This window comes from Cyclopterus lumpus, chromosome 22 (genome assembly GCF_009769545.1).
Source record: "Cyclopterus lumpus isolate fCycLum1 chromosome 22, fCycLum1.pri, whole genome shotgun sequence".
Lineage (NCBI taxonomy): Eukaryota > Metazoa > Chordata > Actinopteri > Perciformes > Cyclopteridae > Cyclopterus > Cyclopterus lumpus.
In genome coordinates, this window is record NC_046987.1 from 21,694,801 (window position 1) to 21,720,537 (window position 25,737).

A 25,737-nucleotide genomic window follows, 5' to 3' on the forward strand; every position below is an offset into this window, starting at 1 on the left:
TAATAATAATAATAACTTTTATTTTAGGTTCTCAGCCTCTCTCCCTCGTTAACACACAATAAGGACATTGTTTCATGGAGGTCTGCAGTATTTAACCATAGTTTATAAGCCCCTGACATTATTAACACACCTCAAAGGTCAAAGGTCAGGCATATTTCTAAATACTAGAAGGAGGGAGAGAAACAGAGGATGGAAGAGATTTAAGTTCACATCACAGCATTTCTATTGGTCATTGTGTGTGTGTGTGTGTGTGTGTGTGTGTGTGTGTGTGTGTGTGTGTGTGTGTGTGTGTGTGTGTGTGTGTGTGTGTGTGTGTGTGTGTGTGTGTGTGTGTGTGTGTGTGTGTGTGTGTGTGTGTTGCAGGCTGTGGGTGAGATGCAGGAGGCTCTGCAGCAGCAGGTGGAGCAGGTGAGCTCCCTGCTGGTGGCTGCGGACCACCTGCCTCCCTCTCTGGTCCAGCAGGCCTCTCAGCTGCAGGTACGCTCCCATCTGGACTTCAGGAGGCCTCCTCCCTGAAGAGGACACGGGGGGGGGGGGGTTCAGTTTCATGTCTAAACCTGCGTTTCCCTCCTCTGCCTGCAGGGGGAGCTGGACGGCTCTCTGGGTGGCGTTCGCTCCCGCTGCGTGGAGCTGCAGGCCGGCGTGGAGCTGCAGCGGCAGTACGAGCGGCTGGTCCACAGCCTGGAGGGGCTGCTGGCTCTGGGCGCCGAACGCCTCGCCCGGCGGCCCGATGCCGAGACGCACAGCAGAGCTCAGCTGCAGCAGCGGCTCGGCGGTCACACGGTACCGGCTGCGTCATACGGAAGAGGAGATACCGTTGTCTTCGCTCGCTAAAAAAAAAACACGCTAACGTCACGCAACCTTTGTGTCTCCAGAAGTTCTTCCGGTTCCTGGGCCACCATTTTAACATCCTGCAGCAGCTGACCCGGGGAGTCCCAGAGAGCGCCCTCCAGAGGTGGGAGGGCGTCGTGACGGGCCTGCAGGACGAGGTGGCCCGACTGCAGCGGCTCGGACTGGAGGAAGGGACCAGGATGCAGGAAACCATCGAGGTAGGAAGTAAAAGGATCCTCTCACCGAGGTGGCTAGACGGCTTTGGTACTGTGACCTTTCAAAAGGTCGTAACCTTTTCGAGGTATTTGGCAGACGCACGCTGTCACGGCACAGGTGCAGCGCATTCATTAGAATCGAAAGACTCCTTAAATATTAACAAGCCGCCGTCTCTGCGTCCGTCTCAGACCTGGTCCCAGTGGGAGGAGGACAGCGCCTGGTCGGACTCCTTGCTGAGAGCCATCGAGACTCCATTTCCCAAGATGCACGGGGAGGGCGATCCCGAGAAGCTCTCCGTCTACCAGGTATTCTTTTCTTTATTATCATCAATACACATGTTCTTTCGGACGCTGCGGGGGATGATTGTGCTTCACCAACAAGCGGCCGACCGGAGAAGCCGGAGCGCATTACGCAATGTTCCATCCTGCTCGCTTTGGAGGCTATTGGGCGCTCCACTTTGTGCACTAATTGACTCAATTAAATACAAGCGAACGGGTTGTTGTCTGTAGGGCACACGATGTTCCTCGGCTTTGATGTCAGTTATTAGCCAGACCTCCCAGTAGGATTCATTGTGTGTGTGTGTGTGTGTGTGTGTGTGTGTGTGTGTGTGTGTGTGTGTGTGTGTGTGTGTGTGTGTGTGTGTGTGTGTGTGTGTGTGTGTGTGTGTGTGTGTGTGTGTGTGTGTGTGTGTGTGTGTGTGTGTGTGTGTGTGTGTGTGTGTGTGTGTGTGTGTGTGTGTGTGTGTGTGTGTGTGTGTGTGTCTTTCTTTCTTTCTGACAGGAGCGGCGTGGCGCTCTGGAGGGGAACAAGGCGCGGTTCGGTCGGATGCTGGAGGCGGGGCTCTGGCTGAAGGGGGCGGGCTGCAGAGCGGTGGGCGTGTCCACCAGCGAGCTGGAGGCCCGGTGGAGAGGCCTGCACAGGAAGCTGGAGCACACACACACCAACGTAGACAGGAACAGGAAGCTGAGCAGCAGGTGAGAGAGGAAACTAAATGAGACGAAATAAGTTTGATCAAATAATTGATTTGATTGAAATGTTGCAATTAAATTAATTCCTGGTGGAATATTTATCCATAATTAATGGTGTTTTGCTGGTTGGGTCATTAATTTAATTTAATTATAAATTAGTCAAATACAATAATTTGTATAATAATTTAATAATAGAATCTAGTAGAAACACTTGATCTGGATGCTAATATGTGTATATATATATTTATTATTCAAATTAAAATATATTTTAAATACATAAATTAAACATATTTTGATGTGACTTCAGGTAGATTGCTTAATTTAAATGGATTATTTTCCACCCATCAACATGTTTTTTCGTGAGCTGATCAAACCATAATAAATTAGTTAAATACAATTATTATTAATAATATAATATAATAAAAGTACATAGATGTGTCTGTATATATACATATTGTATGTATATATATAAATATATAAATAAATAAAAATATATATAAAAATATAAATAAAAATGATTCAGTTGACACTGTATCCAGGTAGATTGGTTAATTAAATTGTGCTGTTTTTAAACAGGTTTTCTCGTGACTCCGCCGTGCTGGCTGACTGGATGGGCGGGGCCAGAGAGCTCGTTGACAGATGCCGTCGGCTCTCCGCCGAGGAGGAGACGGATGTTGACCAGAGGCGTGACCTCTTCCTGCAGTCGGTGGTGAGCAGGAGACTCTTTGTTCAGACCAAACGTCACTGAGAAAAGAACTCATTTAAACCTCCACACACTCCTAAACGTCACTATATGTTTAAATAAACCATCACTCTCTTTTTCAAGCTTGTAGTCTTTTAACCAGCATCTGCATCCAGAAACTAGTATCCTGATCATAATCTTCATGTCATGTTTTCTGTATATATATATATATATATTTATTATTTATATATATTTATTATTTATATAAATATTTATATTTATATAAATAATAAATATTTATATATATATATATTTATTATTTATATAAATATTTATATTTATATACACACACATCTATGTACATTTTTATCAGATTATTAATAATAATTGTATTTAACTAATTTATTATGGTTTGATCAGCTCACGAAAAAGCATGTTGATTGGTGGAAAATAATCCATTTAAATTAAGCAATCTACCTGAAGTCACATACAAATATGTTTAATTTATGTATTGTAAAATATATATATATATATATTAGACATTAACATCCAGATCAAGTGTTTCTATTACATTATATTATTAAAATTAAAATAGTATACAAATTATATATAAACATAAACTTAGAGCATCTGGTGTGTAGTCACAATCTCTAAACACTGACCATGTATATTCTTCTTGTAAATGCAAATTGAACTTATTGAGTTGAGAATGTCCGATATTCTGTCAGCGATCCCGTCAAATCCAACATTTGTGTTTTGTCCATTTGGGTGAACACAATATAACAAAAATATTTCCATTTTTAGACTTTGGCCAAAGAGCTGGAGGCCAAATCTGCACTGAAGGCGTCTGTTATCGGTGCTGGAAGCCAGCTGGTCCAGCTGAGGGAAGAGGACCAGGAGGACCAGGAGGACCAGGAGGCTCCAGACCTCCTCTCCGTCCCCTCCCGGCTCAGACAGGTGGAGCTGGACTGGTCCCGTCTGCTGGCCGACGCGCCCGTCGTCCAGCGCGCTCTGCATGCGGTGAGGAGACTTGGTTATGGAGCCCGTCTGCACATGCGTCCTGCAGTCGGTGGAGCGACTGGTCCGACTGCAGGACGTCAGAACCGGTCTGACCAGCGTGCACACAGCTCTGCTTTTGCATTTGTTTGACCCTTCTCAGCCACCGTAGTATGTGACTTCCGTGAGTTTGATATAAATACAGTGTTCTAATTCAAATAGACGTACTTTTCCTGAACATTTATCGCCTTTTTTAAAAAATGTTACTGTATTATTTTAATGAAGATACCTAATAGAGTTTTTTTTAATCCCCATGCGTCTCTAAAGATCCAAAGTGTCGCTATGTTTGCTCCTCCGTGCCCACAGCGTGGAGAGGTTTGGTGTTCCGTCGTCTTGTCACCAATTAGGTTTAAACATCACAATGTCCTCCTGAGGACTCCTCCCCCTTATTGGTGTGAAACCATTCTCCTCTGTCTGTCTGCCTGTCTCTCTCTCTGTCTTGTGTGTCTCTCTCTCTCTCCCCATCTTCCAGACCTCATCTCTCCCTCTTCCTCGTTTCCCTCTCATCTTCTGGTTATTTTCCGTTCCTCACCTCCGTGTTTCTTTGGTCTTCTCTTCTGATTCAGTCTTTTCTCTCCTCCCTCTCTCACTGCTGTTGCCCTCTCACTCGCCTCCTTTTTCAAGTCATTTTTCAGATGAATGCGTCTCACAAATGAACGAGTAAAGACACAATTTAAACAGAAATATCTTTTAGCTTTAAATGTGAACACTGGCCCAGAAGTCTGCAGTAACAAGCATCCGATATTTAGACCAATTACATTATTTAATTTAGTTTTTTTAGTACAAAATGTGCTACGTGAAGAAGTATGTCATTTGTTTCCTCCTCAGCGATGGATGAAGACGTTGAGCCAGCAGGGGGCGCTGCTGGAGCTGCAGGCCTGGCTGGAGGCCGCCGAGTCCCGTCTGGAGGAGCGTCTCGGCAGCGTCGGCCAAAGCTCCTCCGCCAGCGGCGCCCTGCGTGAGCTCCTGAGACACTGCGAGGTAGAGGAGAGCGTATTGGACGACCTCTTTATTTAGTGTAGTCTTGATTCCCTGGTGGAACTCTCGCGTGACCTTCTTCTCCTCAGGAGTGTCGGACAGAGATGTCGGCCCATCGGGCCACGCTGGACTACGCTAGCCGACCGTTGCAGACGTGCAGCGCCGGGGGCGGCCAGAGGGGGCGCCGTGAACACAACCGGTTTGCAGAGGAGCAGGGTCTGCTCGGCCACCGGTGGCTCAGCCTGCAGGAGACACTCAACTCCCAGGTTAGATACAAGCAGCGCAAGTCTACTTGCTATTTATATAATTTTGTTGTATAATTTTAGACTTTAATCACTTTCCAATGAACTAATCTCACTAGATACACAATATGCCTATAAAATAAGATTATTGATTATAATTCAGCTGTTGCAGCAGCTCAATAGTCAAAGAAGCCAGAATAAAAGGGAATGAGTGATCAATAAAAACGAGGATAATAATCGTCATAATAGCGTAAGTGCAAAAGTGTAAGTAAAAGTTCTCCACTAAGCTGCATCACATATACACAGTCTGACCTGTTGTTGTTGTTGTTGTTTGTGGGGTTCAGCTCCAGGAGGCGGAGCAGCAGCTGAGGAGCCGAGCGGAGCGAGAGGCCCGACTGCAGCAGACCGACAGCTGGATGGCGGAGCAGAACCTCTGGATGGACTCGGCTCAGACGGCCAGCAGCCGGGCGGAGCTGCAGCGGAGCGTCGACGCCTGCCAGGTCAGCAGGAAGCGGAAAGCCGCCGCCGCCGCCGCTTCAGGTTCGACGCGTCGCTCCTGAAACGTCACGTTTCCATCTCCTTTGTTTCTGTCTGTCCGTTCCAGGATCTGGAGGAGAAGATCGGACAGAAGCGTGCAGCTCTTCAGGAGTTGAGAGACGGAGGAGGAAACGGCAGCAGCTGTGATTTCATCTCTCGGACGGACAGATCCATCCGGGCCGGTGCAGCGCTGTCACAGCGGGTAAATTACACCTTAATTCAACTAGGAGAAGTGCTCCTTGGACTTCTTCTCCTCTGTATTACTGGAGCTTTCCGTCTGCTCTTCGTCAGCGCTCCTCGGTGCAGCGGCGGCTGATCGAGGCCCGGCGGCTGTGGGACGGCGTGCAGACGCGACTGCGTGGGATGAGGCTGAAGACGGCGACGACGTCTCAGACGCTGGATCGCCACGCCGGCTCTCCGCTCTGCCTGCAGGCACTCAGAGAGCTCCACGACGGGCTGCAGGTACGGGAGGAGGACCGGGGGGGGGGGGGGGGGGGGGGGGCACCGGCTCGATCGTGTCGTGGTGGACAAAGTTTCTGATTGGTTTGTTTGGTTTTTTGTGTCGCGAGCAGCTTCTTCGTGAGGAGACGGACGCTTCGGAGACGGAGTGGGACGAGCTGAGTCAGAGCGCCTCCTCCCTGGAAGACGCCGTCAGTCCGGCTGCCGCCGCCCTCCTCAAGGGGGAGCTGGAGAGACGGAGAGACGGGTGAGGACACACACACACACAACACACACAACACACACACAACGTCTCACAAGAGACACAAAGTGCAATCTACTGGTTCCCTATTTTCCGTGTCTGGGACGACATTAAGTTTAAAATGAAAGTTTGGTTCAGGTTCTCCATGAAACCACAAACGTGGTCTCGAACACCGGTCTTCCGGTTTAAAGTCCTGTTTGTTGGACCGGTCCACGTCCCCTCCTGTCCCCCAATAAGTCGTCTTGTTAAGCGTCTCGAGGCTCCGATAGATTGCATTTTTTCTCACCCCGGGGCTGTGCATTCGTCTCAGTGACTTAATCAACCCACGGTCCTCCAGTTGGACGGCGGCGTCCGCGGCGTTGGACCAGCGGCTCCTCTGTTGCCGTGGCGTCCTGCAGCTGTGGGAGGTCTTCGGCCGACTGGCTGCCTCTTCGTCCCTCCGGCTGCAGACGCTGCAGAGCGACGCCGCGTCCTCGCTGAGCGGAGCGGCTGCAGACGAGGACTCTGTGGAGCGCGTCGCCGGCCAGATGCACCTCGTTCAGGTGAGGAAATGAACCATAAAACATCTAAATCCACTAAATCCTTCCCTCTAATAGAGTTTTAGGAAGCATCGTAACTGTAATTAATAAAACAGAGCGTTTAGTTTGAATTATGAGCTGTTTTTATGCTCATTTAGTTCTACTTCTTTAAATAAATAAATACATCTAGCCCTCGCTCTTGTCCCTGTGCTCCCCCTCTGCTCCTCAGAGTCTCCTGGAGAGCACCGACACCCTGCAGGCCGACCTGGAGGGGGTGCTGGAGGCCTCCAAGGACTTAATTGGCCACCTGGAACCTTCGGCCGCCGGTCTGGTCCAATCGGAGAGCCGGCGGTTGTCACGCGGCGTCCAGCAGCTCGGCCAGAGGCTGAGGAGGAGGCGGGGCCAACTGCAGGTACGTCACCACGAACCAGAGAGTCTATTTATAGACGGGGGAACTGGGACAGCGTTTGAGACATTTTAATTGTAATTATTGTTTCATTGTTTTTGTAATTAAAGTGTTGTATTGACTATATCAATACATACAAACATATTGGCACACAACACCAGCTGCATGAAAACAAGTAAGAAAGTAAGTAAGAAAACTAATGGAAGAAAAATAAATCCGGGCACAAAAGATGAGGACGGTAAAAAAAAAAAGAAGTGGACGAGTATGTATCAATATATTAATGCAATAATGTATCAATGTATCAATGTATCCATACACAGGGTTGATTATCTTCCTCAACTAATAACTAAAGAAAGGAAATGGAACTAAACATGTGAAACTTCTGTCTCTCACTGACCACCTGACATCGGCCACCACGTTGTTGTTGTTGTTGTTGCTGTTGTTGTTGTTTATAACATTGGTTCCTCGTGCGTGCACTAAGTGTGCCAGTGACCTATGAATTAAGAGCCAGATGGCGGCGTGTCGCGTGTCTCCGGCTGCGTGCAGGAGGAGCTCGGCCGGCTGCAGGAGTTTGAAGACGTCCTGGAGTCGCTGGAGGAGAAGCTGGAGCAGCGGCTGCAGCGTCTGCAGCAGGCGGCGGCTCGGACCGCGGGCCAGGTGAGGCGCTTATGCTAGTGGCTCAATGCTAAAGGATAAGTCCTCCTCTTCAGTGTCATTGTTCATGTTCAAATTCACTTGAAAGGACTTCACACCCAGATGACCGACGTTTAACAATTAGTTTAAGAAAAATGTGATATTTAGAGCTAAAGACAATATTGCTTTGCAGAATCAAATAGTTAAATATAGGTGTTGATGGAAGTGGACCTCTTATGAATCAGTAGTTTGAAAAGGCAGAACAATGAGTGGAGAAGATCCCTGAACGTGACCCCGTACGTGACCCCGTACGTGACCCCGTACGTGACCCCGTACGTGACCCCGTACGTGACCCCGTACGTGACCCCGTACGTGACCCCGTACGTGACCCCGAACGTGACCCCGTACGTGACCCCGAACGTGACCCCGTACGTGACCCCGTACGTGACCCCGTACGTGACCCCGAACGTGACCCCGAACGTGACCCCGTACGTGACCCCGTACGTGGCCCCGAACGTGACCCCGAACGTGACCCCGTACGTGGCCCCGTGCGTGACCCCGTGCGTGACCCCGTGCGTGACCCCGTACGTGACCCCGTGCGTGACCCCGTACGTGACCCCGTACGTGACCCCGTACGTGACCCCGTACGTGACCCCGTACGTGACCCCGTACGTGACCCCGTGCGTGACCCCGAGCGTGACCCCGTACGTGACCCCGAGCGTGACCCCGTACGTGACCCCGAACGTGACCCCGAACGTGACCCCGTACGTGACCCCGTACGTGGCCCCGTACGTGACCCCGAACGTGACCCCGTACGTGGCCCCGTGCGTGACCCCGTACGTGGCCCCGTGCGTGACCCCGTGCGTGACCCCGTGCGTGACCCCGTGCGTGACCCCGTACGTGACCCCGTACGTGGCCCCGAACGTGACCCCGTACGTGGCCCCGAACGTGACCCCGTACGTGACCCCGTACGTGGCCCCGAACGTGACCCCGTACGTGACCCCGTACGTGGCCCCGAACGTGACCCCGTACGTGGCCCCGAACGTGACCCCGTACGTGGCCCCGAACGTGACCCCGTACGTGGCCCCGAACGTGACCCCGTACGTGGCCCCGTGTGTGACCCCGTGTGTGACCCCGTGTGTGACCCCGTGTGTGACCCCGTGTGTTTCCAGGCTGGCCTCCTGGAGCTGAGCGGCCCGTCGGCTGACCTGGACGTGCTGAACGAGCAGAGCTGCAGCCTGACGCTGGGAGACGCCGCCGCGCGCCGACTGCGGCGCCTCAACCAGCGCTGGGCCGACGCCTCCGCCGGAGTCGAGGAGGCCTGCAGGTCAGATCCCGTTTCGCCCCAAAATCCATTAAAGTCGAAGAGTTGTTCTCTCACAGCGTTCGTTGTTGTCGTTGTTGTTGTTGTTGTGCAGCGAGCTGCAGACGGAGGCCCTGAGGCAGCAGAGCTTCCAGCAGCAGTGTGAGAGCTGGATGTCCTTCCTGCAGAGGATGGAGGACAGCCTGGCCGTGGACGTGTCCGGCTCGTACGCCGGCCTGCGGCAGCAGCTCTGCACACACCAGGTATCGTGTTTGACGCACGCGAGCAACGGGGGCGTGAACCTCTGACCTCTGACCTCTGCTGGTGTTTTCAGAGGTTCCAGGCCGAGCTGTCCTCCGGTCACCAGATCCTCCACTCCGTCCTCAACGAAGCGCTGCACCTGCTGCAGAAAGGAGAGGTGGAGGACAGGTAAGGAGAGCTTCGGGCACGATAAAGAGAGAGGGCGGGGCTTAACGCGGCTTCTCACCTGCGTGATTGTGCGTCTCTCTCCAGGAGCGACTTCATCCTGAAACTCGCCCGGCTCCGGGAGCACTGGCAGGGCGCGGTGCAGCGGGCCGACCAGCGGCGCTCCCTGGTGGAGGGGCTGGTGAAGCACTGGCACCTGTACGGCCGCAGCCTGAGGAAGCTGCGGAGCTTCCTGTCGGAGGCGCGGACGCTCCTCCCCCCCGCCGGCCCGGCCCGCTGCAGCCTGCGGCAGCTGCGGCGCTCCCTGCAGGACCTCCAGGTGAGGCGGCCTGCAGCAGGCCTGCAGCATCGGGGGATTTAGAGGACAGGCCATGCATCAAGTGATGGGATTTAATAGATTATAATTGCATCACTTTACAGGGATATAAGGAACTCCGTGGTCACAAACACTCCATGAATTTAATGGAGGAATTTGAGCCTGAAGTTTATCGACTTTGATCTTTATTCGAACCAGATTCCTTTTTAGTTGAGAGGGTATGAATAAAATGTGTTTTTTAATATTTATTCTCATTATTTATCTTCCCGACATCTCAGTGTTTCAGTACATGAAACGTTGCGTCATGAAATCTAAAAACTTTATTTCTGATTTTAACATTTTTAATACAATTCAGGTTCATAACAAAACTTTTAACAAAACGAAAAGTGAATTAATGAATGAAATAGGTGTCGTGTTATGAGCGTGTGCATGAAGAGAAGATACCAGATGATAAAGATGCAGTGGATGTTTTTGAGCGTCATGTTCTTCCCTCTATGTAAACTAAAGGTAAACAGCGCTCTGACACAACCTTTCAATTGAATGATGAACTCTCAAACGACATTTACATCAAAAGGGGAACACAGAAGAAGAAGAAGAGTGCTTCTTTGATCGCCATGATAAGAGTAGATGAGATTTAAATAGATTGTGAGTGAAGATACAATGAGCTGCGTCTCAGTAGAAGCCCTTCACTGAGCAGACAACAGCTCACCGTGTTCCCTTCGTCCTCTCCTTTCCTTAAGCCCTCTTTGACCTTCCTTGACCTTCCTTCCTTCAGCACACGGAGCTGCTGTTCCAGAGGCGTCAGTGCAGCTTCATCCACACTCTGGAGGTGGGTCGGCAGCTCTTCTCCATGGGGGACGAGGAGACCCAGACCCGGCTGCAGACGGACCTGGGCGCCCTGCAGGAGGAGTGGGACCAGCTGCACAGCCTGCTGGGCCGCCGGGTGGAGCTCACCGGGGCCGTCGTCGAGGTACCGTCTTCTGGAGAGCGATGCTTTCAGGGACATCTCGTAAATGTGCTTCACTGCGTGGGTTGTGATGTTGGATGTGGTGGCTGTCTGGGTTTTTGACGTGGGGCTTATTTAGTGATCTCATTTGGATCTGGTCTTGGACTCCAGGGTCCTGGTCATCTGCATGGTTCCTCCTGCTTCTCTCTTCTATATATTATAGTGAATGTAATATTTGGGGCTTTTGGACCGTTGGTTGGACAACAGTTATGTGAAGACTGTTTTCTGTGATACGTGGTCATTTATTGTCTCTCCGAGGTTGTTTTGGTCTTTCTGTGTCTCTTTGTAGTAGTTTTATGTTTCCTTGTTGTCTTGTTGTGTCGCTCCGAGGTTGTTTCGCCCTTTTTTATAGTTTGAGTCTTTTTGTGGCTTTTTGTTGGTATTTTTGGAGCTGATTTGGTCTCTTCGTCGTCTTTCTGTGTCTCTTTGTGGTTGTTTTGTGTCTCTTTGTGGTCGTTTTGTGGTTTTGTGTCTTTCTGGTTGTTTTGATTCTTTGTGGTCGTTTTGTGTCTCTGTATCTCTTTTGTGGTCGTTTTGTGTCTCTTTGTGGTCGTTTTGTGTCTCTTGTGGTCATTTTGAGTCTCTTTGTGGTTGTTTTGAGTCTTTGTGGTCATTTTGAGTGACGTCTTGGTTGATACGTGTCTCTTTGTGGTCGTTTTGTGTCTCTTTGTGGTTGTTTTGAGTCTTTGTGGTCATTTTGAGTGACGTCTTGGTTGATACGTGTCTCTTTGTGGTTGTTTTGTGTCTCTTTGTGGTTGTTTTGAGTCTTTGTGGTCATTTTGAGTGACGTCTTGGTTGATACGTGTCTCTTTGTGGTCGTTTTGTGTCTCTTTGTGGTTGTTTTGAGTCTTTGTGGTCATTTTGAGTGACGTCTTGGTTGATACGTGTCTCTTTGTGGTCGTTTTGTGTCTCTTTGTGGTTGTTTTGAGTCTTTGTGGTCATTTTGAGTGACGTCTTGGTTGATACGTGTCTCTTTGTGGTTGTTTTGTGTCTCTTTGTGGTCATTTTGAGTCTCTTTGTGGTCATTTTGAGTGACGTCTTGGTTGATACGTGTCTCTTTGTGGTTGTTTTGTGTCTCTTTGTGGTTGTTTTGAGTCTTTGTGGTCATTTTGAGTCACGTCTTGGTTGATACGTGTCTCTTTGTGGTTGTTTTGTGTCTCTTTGTGGTCATTTTGAGTCTCTTTGTGGTCATTTTGAGTGACGTCTTGGTTGATACGTGTCTCTTTGAGTGACATGTTGTAGTCCAGAGGGGCCTCATAGGTAATCCACCCGTCCCCTTTAGCCTCCGACAGCAGCCAAGTTAATCCAATCTGCCGTAATGATTGCGAGTGGACAAAGGAGTTCTCTGAAAGCCAATCGGCTGTTCAGGAACCCGCAGCATCGATCTGCTTGATCAACGAGTCTTCGACATGTTTTGTTGGTGTGTCAGAAGTGGGAGCGCTGCGAGGTCGGGCTGGCAGAGCGCTCGCTGCAGCTGGAGGACGTGAAGGCCAGGCTGGACCGGCCGACGCCGGAGTCGGACGACGAGCTGCCGAGTGCCGAGAGAGACAACAAGGTGCGTCTGCACACAGCACTCTCATTGGCTGAGTTAAACCTCAGTGGGTGGAGCTAAAGGCCGAGTAAGACTGAATAAGTCATTTGCAATTACATTTATATATATATAGAAAAATATATAGATATTTTTTTATATTTATATATATATATATATATATATCATTTTTATACATATATTTTTATATATTTATATATATATATATATATATCTATCATTTTTATACATATATTTTTATATATATATATGTATATATATGTATGTGTATATATATCTTTACACATATATTTTTTTACATTTTCTTTTTTTACATTTTTATTTTTTGAAGATTGGAATAATTTGAAAGCATTTTCAACCCAGACAATAAACACATTTCTCTCCTCTTTTTTAAGACGAGAGCCTAATCTATTGATCCATATATCACAATATGCATGTAACTTTTCATGGTAATCAATCGGCATCAATGCCTCATTTTTAAATATAGAAACAATCACAGACAGACACTTAATCGATCAGGGGAAACATACGCATCCAGTCTCCTCTTATTCAACACAGATAGACACCGGGATAAAGATGGAGGTCATCAGGAAAAATACAAACAGTGTAGCCTCTAATAATAATAATAATAATAAAATACATGTTATTTGTAGAGCCAAGTTTGAAACTCATCCTCTCGGACCATCTCAGCCTTGAACCCCTCCCCCTCCTCTCTCACCCCTCCCCCTCCTCTCTCACCCCCCACCCCCCCGTGGCCCTTAATCCTCTCTCTGGGCGGAGAGGGGCCGGACAGAGAGAGCCATTAGGCGGTTGAATGAGAGAGAGAGGGAGCTGTGGAGGGGGGGGGGGGGTCCCTGACGGTTTGTTGTGGTATGCAGGAGAACGAGGACTCGCTGGAGGACTGGGCGGAGGGCCTGACGGAGCTGAGCGCCATGAAGACGGACCTGTCCCAGTACATCATCGCCGACGACGTCCTGCTGCTGCAGGAGCAGGTGGAGCACCTGCACTGCCAGTGGGAGGAACTCTGCTTCAAGGTTAGACAATGAACTCCAGCTTAAACCTGGACCCGGATTCAGAGTCCCCTTCTGCTTCTTAATCCCTTTAAGTATCTTTCAGGTGGTTGAACTCCTCTTATTCCACATTATCTGACCGTGTCACGGTTATTCTCCTTCAGCAGCTTCATGATGTTTCCAGGTTTTCATTTAATGGCTCGATGGAAAAGCTCTTATTTTGAAGTGATTAGTTAAAGTCATCAGGTACCCTCAAGGCGCCGGCTTCCTCCTGGTGTCCTGAGAACAGATAGACGTCATGAGAAGTGCAGAGAGAACAGACATCAAAGGTTTTACCTTTATTATTTATCTGTTTACACGATTCCTCCTGTTTCTATCGGCTGGTTCAACATGAAAGAGTTCAGCGTCTCGCTGACTGTTTCCTGGTCTTTAGTGTGAAGTTAAGTGAGTCAATCTTGTGAGTCCTTTTAGGGGGACCGGAGAGACCAACAGGTGTGTGGGGAGCTGTGAGGGTCACTGTGGGGAACAGATGGTGAGAGGCTTCAGGAAGAAGAGCTTTTGTATTGAAAGGGGTCCGGGGGGGGGAGGGGGAGGGGGAGGGGTTCTGGGGTCCTCTGGTCAAGCTGACTTTCACTTTGTGACGCTCAATGCTGGAGTCAAGATGCATCTTCTGCCTCTCTGAGTTAAAGGTTTCCCAATTCACAGTTCTTACCTTCCTCCACTCCTTTCCTCGCCTCCTTCTCCTTCGCGAGAGCAGAGGAGAAGGAGGCGAGGAAGAGACACGAGGAGAGAGGAGTTGAGACAGCAGGTGTATAACAAAACGGAGACGTCCTGTTTCTCTGAGCGATCGTTTTTTAAAGAGACGAATATGGCGTCCGCGCTGCACCAGCTGTGCAGCGTCGCGCCCCCTTTTCTATACGTTCAAGGACACACCGGTGATTCCTCGCCTGTAGCTCCGCCCCCTCGCCTCCTCTCGGTGCATTTTAGGGAACGCTGAGATGGATTTCATGGCCCGATTGAACCATCAGACTTCATCATCTCTCCCAAACTCTGTCCACTACTCTCAATCTAATCCAGCGTACTGTAATATGACGGTGTGCACACCTGCTGCATTAGTGAATGACCCCCCCACTCCCCCCCCCCCCCGATCTCCCTCCCGTCAGGTGTCTCTGCGTAAACAGGAGATCGCCGACCGCCTGAACGCGTGGGTCGTCTTCCACGAGAAGAACCAGGAGCTGTGCGAGTGGCTGGCGCAGATGGAGAACAAGGTGGCGCACAACTCCGACCTCAACATCGAGGAGATGGTGGAGAAGCTCAAGAAGGTAGGAGGCTGCCGCGAAGAGGGGGGGGGGGGGGGGGGGGTTACTGAGGGAAGGGGACGCTCACTGATTGGTCGAAAAACAATGACGCAGCCGAGACAGATGTAGTTTCAATGTTCAGGCCTGGAGAAGGTTGGGAAAAATATATGAACCCAGAAAGTTTGGGAAAATACGTGAAAATTATCTTCACAAATACCATCATAATTAAATATATATTTATATTTATATACTGTATATATATTTATATATATATATATATATTTATATATATATATATATTTATATATATATATTTATATATATATATATATATATATATATATTTATATATATATACATATATATATATATTTATATATATATACATATTAATATATTTATTTATATATACATATTAATACATATATATTTATATATATATATTTATTTATATATAAATATAAAAATCTTAATATATGTATTAATATATATATACTGTGTGTGTGTATATATATATATATTAATATATATATATTAATATATATATATATTAATATATATGTATTAATATATTTATTTATATATACATATACATATATATATATTTATTTATATATAAATATAAAAATCTTAATATATGTATTAATATATATATACTGTGTGTGTATATATATATATATATATATATATATATATATATATATATAAGCAGTGGATCATGCGGGCTGTTCAAAGGTTTCATTCTGTGTTTATTCTGCTCAGTCACCTCCCTGTGTGAGGCCATGTGGGCTGTGAACCCCCCCCCTCCCCCTGGTAGTTAAAGAGAGGCAGCTGTTTGAGGCCACGCGGTTTGTTTAGTGTCAAACTCACGGCGCTGTTATCTGTGACCGATTGGATCCATAAAGCTTTTCAGGCCCTGGAGCTTTACTTTCAGTGTCTCCTGCTCCTGGAAGGACTTTGTTGTTGTTTCCTTTCAGGCCAAACGTCCAAAGTCAGAAGTTTACAAGAGGTTTGCCTGAAAGGAAGATAAATCAAGTTAATGGTTTTAGCAATTCTAGTAAAATAATTATAGGTTTCATGCAGTTTTATGTAAGCAAACCTTTCACGAGGCGTGATGGTTTCCTTTTTAGTCCTTTTGTCCTGTTTTTTGCTGAATCCTTCACATAAATGATTCATCGGGGTCTGGGTGCAGCTTCTCACCTCTCCCCTTTCTCCTCCGTCAGGACTGCATGGAGGAGATCAACTTGTTCAGCGAGAACAAAAGCCACCTGAAGCAGCTGGGAGAACAGCTGATCACGGCCAGCAACGAGACGAAGGAGACGGAGGTCAACGACAAGCTGGAGGACGTCAACGACCGCTGGCACCACCTGTTCGACCACATCGAGGCCAGGTAGGAAAACCAGCGGCTGAGGGGGAGGAGCCAACTCTGCAGCGCTCTGAGACTCTTGTCTTTATATTTCGTGATGGAAACGCTCTGCTGGTCCCTCTCTCTGCTCCATAGTGAACGACGCTTAGTTAGCATGCTTGGGACGGCAGCTAGCGTAGCAACATTAGCTTTCACCCTCACCGCGGATGGGTCTGACCAGGAAATCTCTTTTATCCTTTCTTTCTCTTTGTTTCTGTGGAGACCGGAAGCCGACAAAATATTTACGATCGAGACTTGATTACAACACGCCTCATATTCACCGGTGTGACGTGTTGTTGTTGTTGTTGTTGACAATCTCTTATTGACGACAGACGTACATACTTACGACAAAAAGAAAAAAAACAGTCCATTGGTTTGTTTGTTGTTTTGTTTCTTTTGCACGTGCAATGTCAATTGTCTGAAAGACGTCTGTAAATGTCTAATTGACTCCATCAAGAGTCACATGACCGCTTATCTTCAGTTCCCATGAAGAGCTGCTTGTTGTCCTTCTAGTCATAAAACCCGTTGTTTATTCCTTCATTATGAGGCATAACTGACTGTTTTGAGCGTTATCCTCCGAGAACGGAGCACAGCTGTTGTATTCTGCAGATTAAAATGGAAAAAAGCTCCGAGCCGACAGGATAGAAGGACATTAATATTAATCCATGAGCGCAAATCTCATCCCAATGCACGGAGCAATGGGACGTGAACCCATTGGGGGGGTCCACCAGCCCAGTAGTAGGACGTGAACCCATTGGGGGGGTCCACCAGCCCAGTAGTAGGACGTGAACCCATTGGGGGGGTCCACCAGCCCAGTAGTAGGACGTGAACCCATTGGGGGTGTCCACCAGCCCAGTAGTAGGACGTGAACCCATTGGGGGGTTCCACCAGCCCAGTAGTAGGACGTGAACCCATTGGGGGGGGGGTCCACCAGCCCAGTAGTAGGACGTGAACCCATTGGGGGGGATCCACCAGCCCAGTAGTAGGGTGTGAACCCATTGGGGGGGGGTCCACCAGCCCAGTAGTAGGGTGTGAACCCATTGGGGGGTCCACCAGCCCAGTAGTAGGATGTGAACCCATTGGGGGGGTCCACCAGCCCAGTAGTAGGACGTGAACCCATTGGGGGGGGTCCACCAGCCCAGTAGTAGGACGTGAACCCATTGGGGGGGTCCACCAGCCCAGTAGTAGGACATGAACCCATTGGGGGTGTCCACCAGCCCAGTAGTAGGACATGAACCCATTGGGGGGGTCCACCAGCCCAGTAGTAGGACATGAACCCATTGGGGGGGTCCACCAGCCCAGTAGTAGGATGTGAACCCATTGGGGGGGTCCACCAGCCCAGTAGTAGGACGTGAACCCATTGGGGGGGGTCCACCAGCCCAGTAGTAGGACGTGAACCCATTGGAGGGGTCCACCAGCCCAGTAGTAGGACCTGAACCCATTGGGGGGGTCCACCAGCCCAGTAGTAGGACCTGAACCCATTGGGGGGGGTCCACCAGCCCAGTAGTAGGACGTGAACCCATCGTGACCGTGAAGGACTCCATGTTGAGTAGATACAAAGTGACCCGAGTCCAGCTGAGTGGACTGTTTTCATGCAGCCAGATGGGTTGAACCAGTCCGGGGAGGAGTAGGGGTCTTATCCTCCAAGGGGGGTCTTAGATGGGCCATATGGTGGCTGCTTAGTCTCTCACGCGTTGGCATGTTTAATATAAATGATCCATCGTGCACATAAAGATGCAAAGAGCAGTCTGAAGCTCGAAAAACCTCCAGGGAGAGAGCCTGGCACACAGTAGTTCACCCCCCCCCCCATACCCCCCTACCCCCCCTATCCACCCGCCCCCCCCCCTCGGGGGCTGACCAGCATAACGAGGCTAAGCCCGTTAATGAGCCGCTGCACGAGCCTCGAGTGTGTGTGTGATGGAATGTGTGTGTCACACTGTTGGTTTAGATCGTATGAGACCACACGGCCACGGAAAGTACCAGTTCAGGTCAGCTCGGTTCACCCAAAGGTGCTGGACGGGGTCGGGGTTAGAGCCAGGGATCCATGTTGTTCACCTCTAAACCACCACAGCTGGTTCCCCCCCCCCCCCCTGGTCCGAACATCTAACATCGATAAACATAAAGCACGCTAAGATAAAACAAGTGCATCGGTTTGCACTTCCTGTTTGCCGGACTCCGTCCTGTGGCTCTCCATTGAAGTCAAGAAGCAGGTCTGACTCTGCCCCCCCCCCCCCCTTGTACATGTTGTGTAGGGAGCTGACTCAGAGTCAGTGACGACGGCCCTCGGCCCTTTTGTCTGCGTAACGGCCGCTGAGGTTTGATTTGCCGGGGGGGATTAGACCCGTTGACACTGGCCCGCCGCTCGCCTTTGTCCCCCCAAAACAAACCGGGTGCTCCGTCACCCGTCTGCTGACTCGGGCCTTTGTGCACACGGGGCCTCGGCCTCCGGGGGGCCTCCGGGGGGCCTCCGGGGGGCCACCGCCCCCTCTCGTCATTGTCTGAATAAGACGTACGCGGGCAGACGTTTGTCTTTCCAACGCACTGTTCCCCATGTCCCCTCCATCCTGCCTCCTACTCTCCTGCCTCCTACTCTCCTGCCTCCTACTCTCCTGCCTCCTCCTCTCCTGCCTCCTCCTCCTGTGTGTGTGTGTGTGTGTGTGTGTGTGTATAATAATAATATATGTGAAAAAAGTGAATTCTGATTATTATCGCCATTGCATCGTAAATTGCAATAATTTTAATCGCCCCGTAACTTCTTTCCTTTTTCGACATTATGAAATAGGCTGCAGAATTATAATAAATCTAATGATAACAATGATATAAAATGATATAAATGCATCAGGTGATTCCCTGTGAGGAGCTTTCACATCAATGAAGGATTCACCAGCATTAACAGTTTAATTAAAGGAGCTCCGTCTCTCCAGCTGCACCACGGAGTCTTTGTGGCTGAATACGACCACTACTGTGAACGGGTTCAGATTTACGCTTCCTGCTCCTGCTCCTCCTGCTCCTGCTCCTGCTCCTCTTCCTCCTCCTCCTGCTCCTGCTCCTCTTCCTCCTCTTCCTCCTCCTGCTCCTGCTCCTGCTCCTGCTCCTCTTCCTCCTCCTCCTCCTCTTCCTCCTCCTGCTCCTGCTCCTCTTCCTCCTCATCCTCCTTTTCCTCCTCTTCCTCCTCCTCCTCCTCTTCCTCCTCCTGCTCCTGCTCCTCTTCCTCCTCCTCCTCCTCTTCCTCCTCCTGCTCCTGCTCCTCTTCCTCCTCCTCCTCCTCCTGCTCCTGCTCCTCCTGCTCCTCTTCCTCCTCCTCCTGCTCCTCTTCCTCCTCCTCCTGCTCCTCCTCTTCCTCCTCCTCCTCTTCCTCCTGCTCCTCTTCCTCTTCCTCCTCCTCCTACTCCTCCTGCTCCTCCTCCTCTTGCTCCTCTTCCTCCTCCAGACCAGTCTTCATCATTCCCTCCTGGTGATAAATGTCTAACTTTAGTTGTTACTGGTTTATTTGAAGGAGGAGGCCGATGGAGGCTCTTCTCCACCTGTAATCTGCTCCAGACCTGGACTCACTTTAACGGGCTTCTTTGTGGCTGCTTGTTGGCTCTGTTGTTGTTGTTGTTGTTGTTGTTGTTGTTGTGTAATATTTAAAGTTTTACATATGGTTTCTTTCCAGCCTAAATATGCACTTTTGTGCCCCAATCCAAAGAAATACTTAAAAAAGAGACCATTCTACATGTAAACACACCAGACGTACAATTATTATATTTCTTACCCACAAATCTTCTTTTTTTTCCCACAAAAAATGATCATTTAAAAATGTCTTTCAAAAGTGACATTTTATATATATTTTGCGAACAAAAAGAAATCTTAGACCGATTTACTGTTCAGAGACATTCTGAGCTTTCTGCTTTTTAAAAGAAGACACGTTTCAAGGAAAAAGGGGCAAAAAGCGATAATTATGTGGAACATTTTAGACTTAAAAATAATCAAATCGTGAATCGATAGTGAAAATTATTCGGCTGCATTTTTTCAAAAGGAGCTCATGTTGCTTGTGTGTCCTTGAGTGAACCTGCATCCAGATGTTTGGAGAGGAGGAGGAGGAGGAAGAGAGGGATGGAGGAGGTGGGGGTTGGTGGGGTTGGTGGGGGGGGGGGGGGGGTTGTGCTTGCTAGCGGAAGAGCCATCACCATGGAGTAGCCTCCTCTCACCAGCCCGTAAGTACCTTTTGCCCTCATCGCGACCCGGCCAGCACGAGAACTGAAGGGGAGCAGATCGGGTGTTTTGTTGTGAGGAGGAGGAGGAGGAGGAGGAGGAGGAGGAGGAAACAGAGAGAGCACGAGCGAAGGGGGATGGGCTTGGCTTATGTCGGTGCAGGCGACCGCATGCAGAGTCATTCAGAGACAATTCAATTTAGGGTGTGTGTGTCTGTGTGTGTCTGTGTGTGTGTGTGTGTGTGTGTTTGTGTGTGTGTGCCCACGTCCGTCCATGATCGCAGCAGCATGTTTTATATATTTAGATTCAATGTCTCTCTCCGTTTACTCCGACATCCTCAGACACTGTGGAGACATGCAACCTTGAGCATGCACACACACACACACACACACACACATGACGTTGCAGGGTCTCCCTCTCTGCATTGTGCTGGTTCGATGTAGGTCACTGACCTGAGAGCTGAACTGGAATGCGGCCGCCCGGCTGGATGTAGGTCGGCACTGTTGTGTCACGACGTGAGAACAGCGCTTCCCAGACGCCGCTCGCTGTGGACGCCACGTCTGGTCGGGTCACCGCTCGGAGGAGTTTCCTCTTTAGTGGAGACTCAAACCCGTCAGATTTAGCTTCAGTTCAGTTGATGCGTTTGTGTAGCTAACAACAACGGAGCTCTGACACGCACAACGTACTCGTTGTAGATCGACAGAGGAAAACATGCGATAACGTTGTTCAATATTACTTTAAATAAACGGGTATTAAAATGTACTCGGTTCATGACTTGGACAGTCGCTGTGCCCCCAAAATATTTAAATCTACAAATCTAAATGTGTTTCTGTGTTATAATCGATATCGCACACGTGAGGTTATTTTAGGCTCTCGCAAGCTACAATATCGACAAAGTGTTTCGGAGATGGAGAGAAAATGTTGCTAACAGTTTAGCTTAGCTTCTGGTGAAAAGGTTTATAAAAGTTTAGCTTAGCCTTCCGCTGAAAATGTTGCTAACAGTTTAGCTTGACCTTCTGCTGAAAATGTTGCTAACAGTTTAGCTTGACCTCCTGCTGAAAATCTTGCTAACGGTTTAGCTTGGCCTCCTGCTGAAAATCTTACTAACAGTTTAGCTTAGCCTTCTGCTAAAAATCTTGCTAACGGTTTAGCTTAGCCTCCTGCTGAAAATCTTACTAACGGTTTAGCTTGGCCTTCTGCTGAAAATGTTACTAACAGTTTAGCTTAGCCTCCTGCTGAAAATGTTGCTAACGGTTTAGCTTGGCCTTCTGCTGAAAATGTTGCTAACAGTTTAGCTTAGCCTCCTGCTGAAAATGTTGCTAACAGTTTAGCTTGACCTCCTGCTGAAAATCTTGCTAACAGTTTAGCTTAGCCTCCTGCTGAAAATCTTGCTAACAGTTTAGCTTGACCTGCTGAAAATCTTGCTAACGGTTTAGTTTAGCCTTCTGCTGAAAATCTTACTAACGGTTTAGCTTGGCCTTCTGCTGAAAATCTTACTAACAGTTTAGCTTAGCCTCCTGCTGAAAATCTTGCTAACGGTTTAGCTTGGCCTTCTGCTGAAAATCTTACTAACAGTTTAGCTTAGCCTCCTGCTGAAAATGTTGCTAACGGTTTAGCTTGGCCTTCTGCTGAAAATGTTGCTAACAATTTAGCTTAGCCTCCTGCTGAAAATGTTGCTAACAGTTTAGCTTGACCTTCTGCTGAAAATGTTGCTAACGGTTTAGCTTGGCCTTCTGCTGAAAATGTTGCTAACAGTTTAGCTTAGCCTCCTGCTGAAAATCTTGCTAACAGTTTAGCTTGACCTCCTGCTGAAAATCTTGCTAACAGTTTAGCTTAGCCTCCTGCTGAAAATCTTGCTAACAGTTTAGCTTGACCTGCTGAAAATCTTGCTAACGGTTTAGTTTAGCCTTCTGCTGAAAATCTTACTAACGGTTTAGCTTGGCCTTCTGCTGAAAATCTTACTAACAGTTTAGCTTAGCCTCCTGCTGAAAATCTTGCTAACGGTTTAGCTTGGCCTTCTGCTGACAATCTTACTAACAGTTTAGCTTAGCCTCCTGCTGAAAATGTTGCTAACGGTTTAGCTTGGCCTTCTGCTGAAAATGTTACTAACAGTTTAGCTTAGCCTCCTGCTGAAAATGTTGCTAACGGTTTAGCTTAGCCTTCTGCTGAAAATCTTGCTAACGGTTTAGCTTAGCCTCCTGCTGAAAATGTTACTAACAGTTTAGCTTAGCCTCCTGCTGAAAATCTTGCTAACGGTTTAGCTTAGCCTCCTGCTGAAAATGTTACTAACGGTTTAGCTTGGCCTTCTGCTGAAAATCTTGCTAACAGTTTAGCTTTGCCTTCCGCTGAAAATGTTGCTAACAGTTTAGCTTAACCTTCCGCTAACCTCCTCGACTGATTCTGCGGCGCAACAGGCTAAACTATTAGAGACAGGAAGCGTGTTTCATGTAACCGTGGTAGCGTGAACGCCTGGAGGAATTAGAGGAAGACCAGAGGAACCAAACGGACTCCCCGTCCAGCGACACCTTCCTGTCGCGTGACCTCTGACCTTCTCTCCGCAGGGTGAGGAAGCTGAAGGAGACGTTGGTGACGGTGCAGCAGCTCGACAAGAACATGAGCAACCTGCGGACCTGGCTGTCTCACATCGAGGCGGAGCTGGCCGAGCCGGTGGTCTACAGGGTCTTGCACGGCGACGAGATTCAGAGGAAGCTGGCCGAGCAGCAGGTGGGGGCGGAGACGCGACGGTTCTTGTTTCATTATAGTTTAAAACCAGATGTCTAGCGCAGTGGTTCTCAAATGGGGGTACGTGAGATTTAAATAAAATATATAGATTTTTTAAAAATTGGCACCCATTGAAAAAATCCTTTAAAAATAGTTATTTAATATATATCAAATGAAATATAAGTGTAAGTTCATGAACTTCATTTTATATATTCTATATTGAATCAGACTCTGATGGCGGTGTATTACCCAAAATGCTTTGCGCTGGTCAGGGAGTACATCGTTGTTCACCACACTGGCGGAACAAAGAGAGATCTCAGGTATAAAAGAAAACTATAGACCCTCGATACCACTGAGCTCGGACGTCTTCCAGGCTTGGAAAGCTTTCAGGTGCATAACGGAGACTCCACTTTGAGGGGGCAGGAAGCCGCTCCCTCATTCCCTCGTGATGCACGCCTGCTTTTAAACCCTTTTGTGCGACGGCCGCCCCGTAGCGGTCCGCAGCATAACGACTCCGCGAGAGGAGAGCAAAGTGAAATCTCAGGATATATTCGTGAAGGGGGAAGCTGTCACGCTGGGCTGAGAGACGGTAAATGCACTCGAGAGCTCGGGCCCAGCCGGCGGGCTCAAAGAAAGGAAATGGACTTTAACCAATTGGTCCATTTAGTATCTGACACTCGGTTTCTGGCCTGAGAGGCGGTGGACGGACATATTCAGAGCTTTGGCTGCCTTCCACCATCACCTTGATCAGGTGTGTGTGTCGGTCTGACAACAAATACGCCTCAAGGGGTCAAGGGGTCATATCTCTGGGGTCACCGGTGGACTTCCTGTTCCGCGTCCGACGAGCAGCTCGAGATGCCGAGGTGGAGTCGAGAGACGACGTTACCAGCTCCATGAACATGAACCATGAACATGAACATGAAGCATGAACCATGAGCATGAACCATGGCCATGGCCATGGCCATGGTTCATGCTCATGACCATGAAGCATGAACATGAAGCATGAAGCATGAACATGACCATGAAGCATGAACATGAACCATGAACCATGAACCATGAACATGACCATGAACCATGAACCATGAACCATGAACCATGAACCATGAACCATGAGCATGAACCATGACCATGACCATGACCATGAAGCATGAACATGAACCATGAACATGAACATGAAGCATGAACATGAACCATGAACATGAACATGAAGCATGAAGCATGAACATGACCATGAAGCATGAGCATGAACATGAACCATGAACCATGAACATGACCATGAAACATGAGCATGAACATGAACCATGAACATGACCATGACGCATGAGCATGAACATGAACCATGAACATGAACATGAAGCATGAAGCATGAACATGACCATGAAGCATGAGCATGAACATGAACCATGAACCATGAACATGACCATGAAGCATGAGCATGAACATGAACCATGAACATGACCATGACGCATGAGCATGAACCATGAGCATGAACCATGAACATGAACCATGAACCATGAGCATGAACCATGAGCATGAACCATGAGCATGAACCATGACGTAAGACAGACGGGCGGAGACGTAAGACAGACGGGCGGAGACGTAAGACAGACGGGCGGAGACGTAAGACAGACGGGCAGAGACGTAAGACAGACGGGCGGAGACGTAAGACAGACGGGCGGAGACGTAAGACAGACGGGCGGAGACGTAAGACAGACGGGCGGAGACGTAAGACAGACGGGTAGAGACGTAAGACAGACGGGTAGAGACGTAAGACAGACGGGCAGAGACGTAAGACAGACGGGCGGAGACGTAAGACAGACGGGCGGAGACGTAAGACAGACGGGCGGAGACGTAAGACAGACGGGCGGAGACGTAAGACAGACGGGCGGAGACGTAAGACAGACGGGCGGAGACGTAAGACAGACGGGCGGAGACGTAAGACAGACGGGCAGAGACGTAAGACAGACGGGTAGAGACGTAAGACAGACGGGCAGAGACGTAAGACAGACGGGCGGAGACGTAAGACAGACGGGCGGAGACGTAAGACAGACGGGCGGAGACGTAAGACAGACGGGCGGAGACGTAAGACAGACGGGCAGAGACGTAAGACAGACGGGCGGAGACGTAAGACAGACGGGCGGAGACGTAAGACAGACGGGCGGAGACGTAAGACAGACGGGCGGAGACGTAAGACAGACGGGTAGAGACGTAAGACAGACGGGTAGAGACGTAAGACAGACGGGCAGAGACGTAAGACAGACGGGCGGAGACGTAAGACAGACGGGCGGAGACGTAAGACAGACGGGCAGAGACGTAAGACAGACGGGCGGAGACGTAAGACAGACGGGCGGAGACGTAAGACAGACGGGCGGAGACGTAAGACAGACGGGCGGAGACGTAAGACAGACGGGCAGAGACGTAAGACAGACGGGTAGAGACGTAAGACAGACGGGCAGAGACGTAAGACAGACGGGCGGAGACGTAAGACAGACGGGCGGAGACGTAAGACAGACGGGCGGAGACGTAAGACAGACGGGCAGAGACGTATGACAGACGGGCAGAGACGTATGACAGACGGGCAGAGACGTATGACAGACGGGTAGAGACGTAAGACAGACGGGCAGAGACGTAAGACAGACGGGTGGAAACGTATGACAGACGGGCAGAGACGTGAGACAGACGGGCGGAGACGTAAGACAGACGGGCAGAGACGTAAGACAGACGGGCGGAGACGTAAGACAG

The 25,737-nt window shown here is 49.0% G+C and overlaps 1 protein-coding gene across 1 annotated transcript in view; it reads left to right on the top strand.

Moving 5' to 3' along the window:
• syne2b (spectrin repeat containing, nuclear envelope 2b) overlaps positions 1–25,737 on the top strand; it is a 116,233-nt gene that overhangs the window by 79,598 nt on the left and 10,898 nt on the right. Inside the window, exons 88-113 of the mRNA XM_034563576.1 lie at positions 364–477; positions 583–783; positions 876–1,049; positions 1,236–1,352; positions 1,828–2,021; positions 2,592–2,724; positions 3,502–3,717; positions 4,582–4,734; positions 4,821–4,997; positions 5,318–5,473; positions 5,578–5,712; positions 5,802–5,972; positions 6,083–6,216; positions 6,548–6,752; positions 6,958–7,140; positions 7,681–7,791; positions 8,940–9,094; positions 9,186–9,333; positions 9,405–9,499; positions 9,584–9,815; positions 10,588–10,782; positions 12,248–12,373; positions 13,246–13,401; positions 14,541–14,699; positions 15,899–16,065; positions 22,836–22,998. Of these exons, the coding sequence (XP_034419467.1) occupies positions 364–477; positions 583–783; positions 876–1,049; positions 1,236–1,352; positions 1,828–2,021; positions 2,592–2,724; positions 3,502–3,717; positions 4,582–4,734; positions 4,821–4,997; positions 5,318–5,473; positions 5,578–5,712; positions 5,802–5,972; positions 6,083–6,216; positions 6,548–6,752; positions 6,958–7,140; positions 7,681–7,791; positions 8,940–9,094; positions 9,186–9,333; positions 9,405–9,499; positions 9,584–9,815; positions 10,588–10,782; positions 12,248–12,373; positions 13,246–13,401; positions 14,541–14,699; positions 15,899–16,065; positions 22,836–22,998 (4,170 nt within the window). The remainder of the gene's footprint in view (positions 1–363; positions 478–582; positions 784–875; positions 1,050–1,235; positions 1,353–1,827; positions 2,022–2,591; positions 2,725–3,501; positions 3,718–4,581; positions 4,735–4,820; positions 4,998–5,317; positions 5,474–5,577; positions 5,713–5,801; positions 5,973–6,082; positions 6,217–6,547; positions 6,753–6,957; positions 7,141–7,680; positions 7,792–8,939; positions 9,095–9,185; positions 9,334–9,404; positions 9,500–9,583; positions 9,816–10,587; positions 10,783–12,247; positions 12,374–13,245; positions 13,402–14,540; positions 14,700–15,898; positions 16,066–22,835; positions 22,999–25,737) is intronic.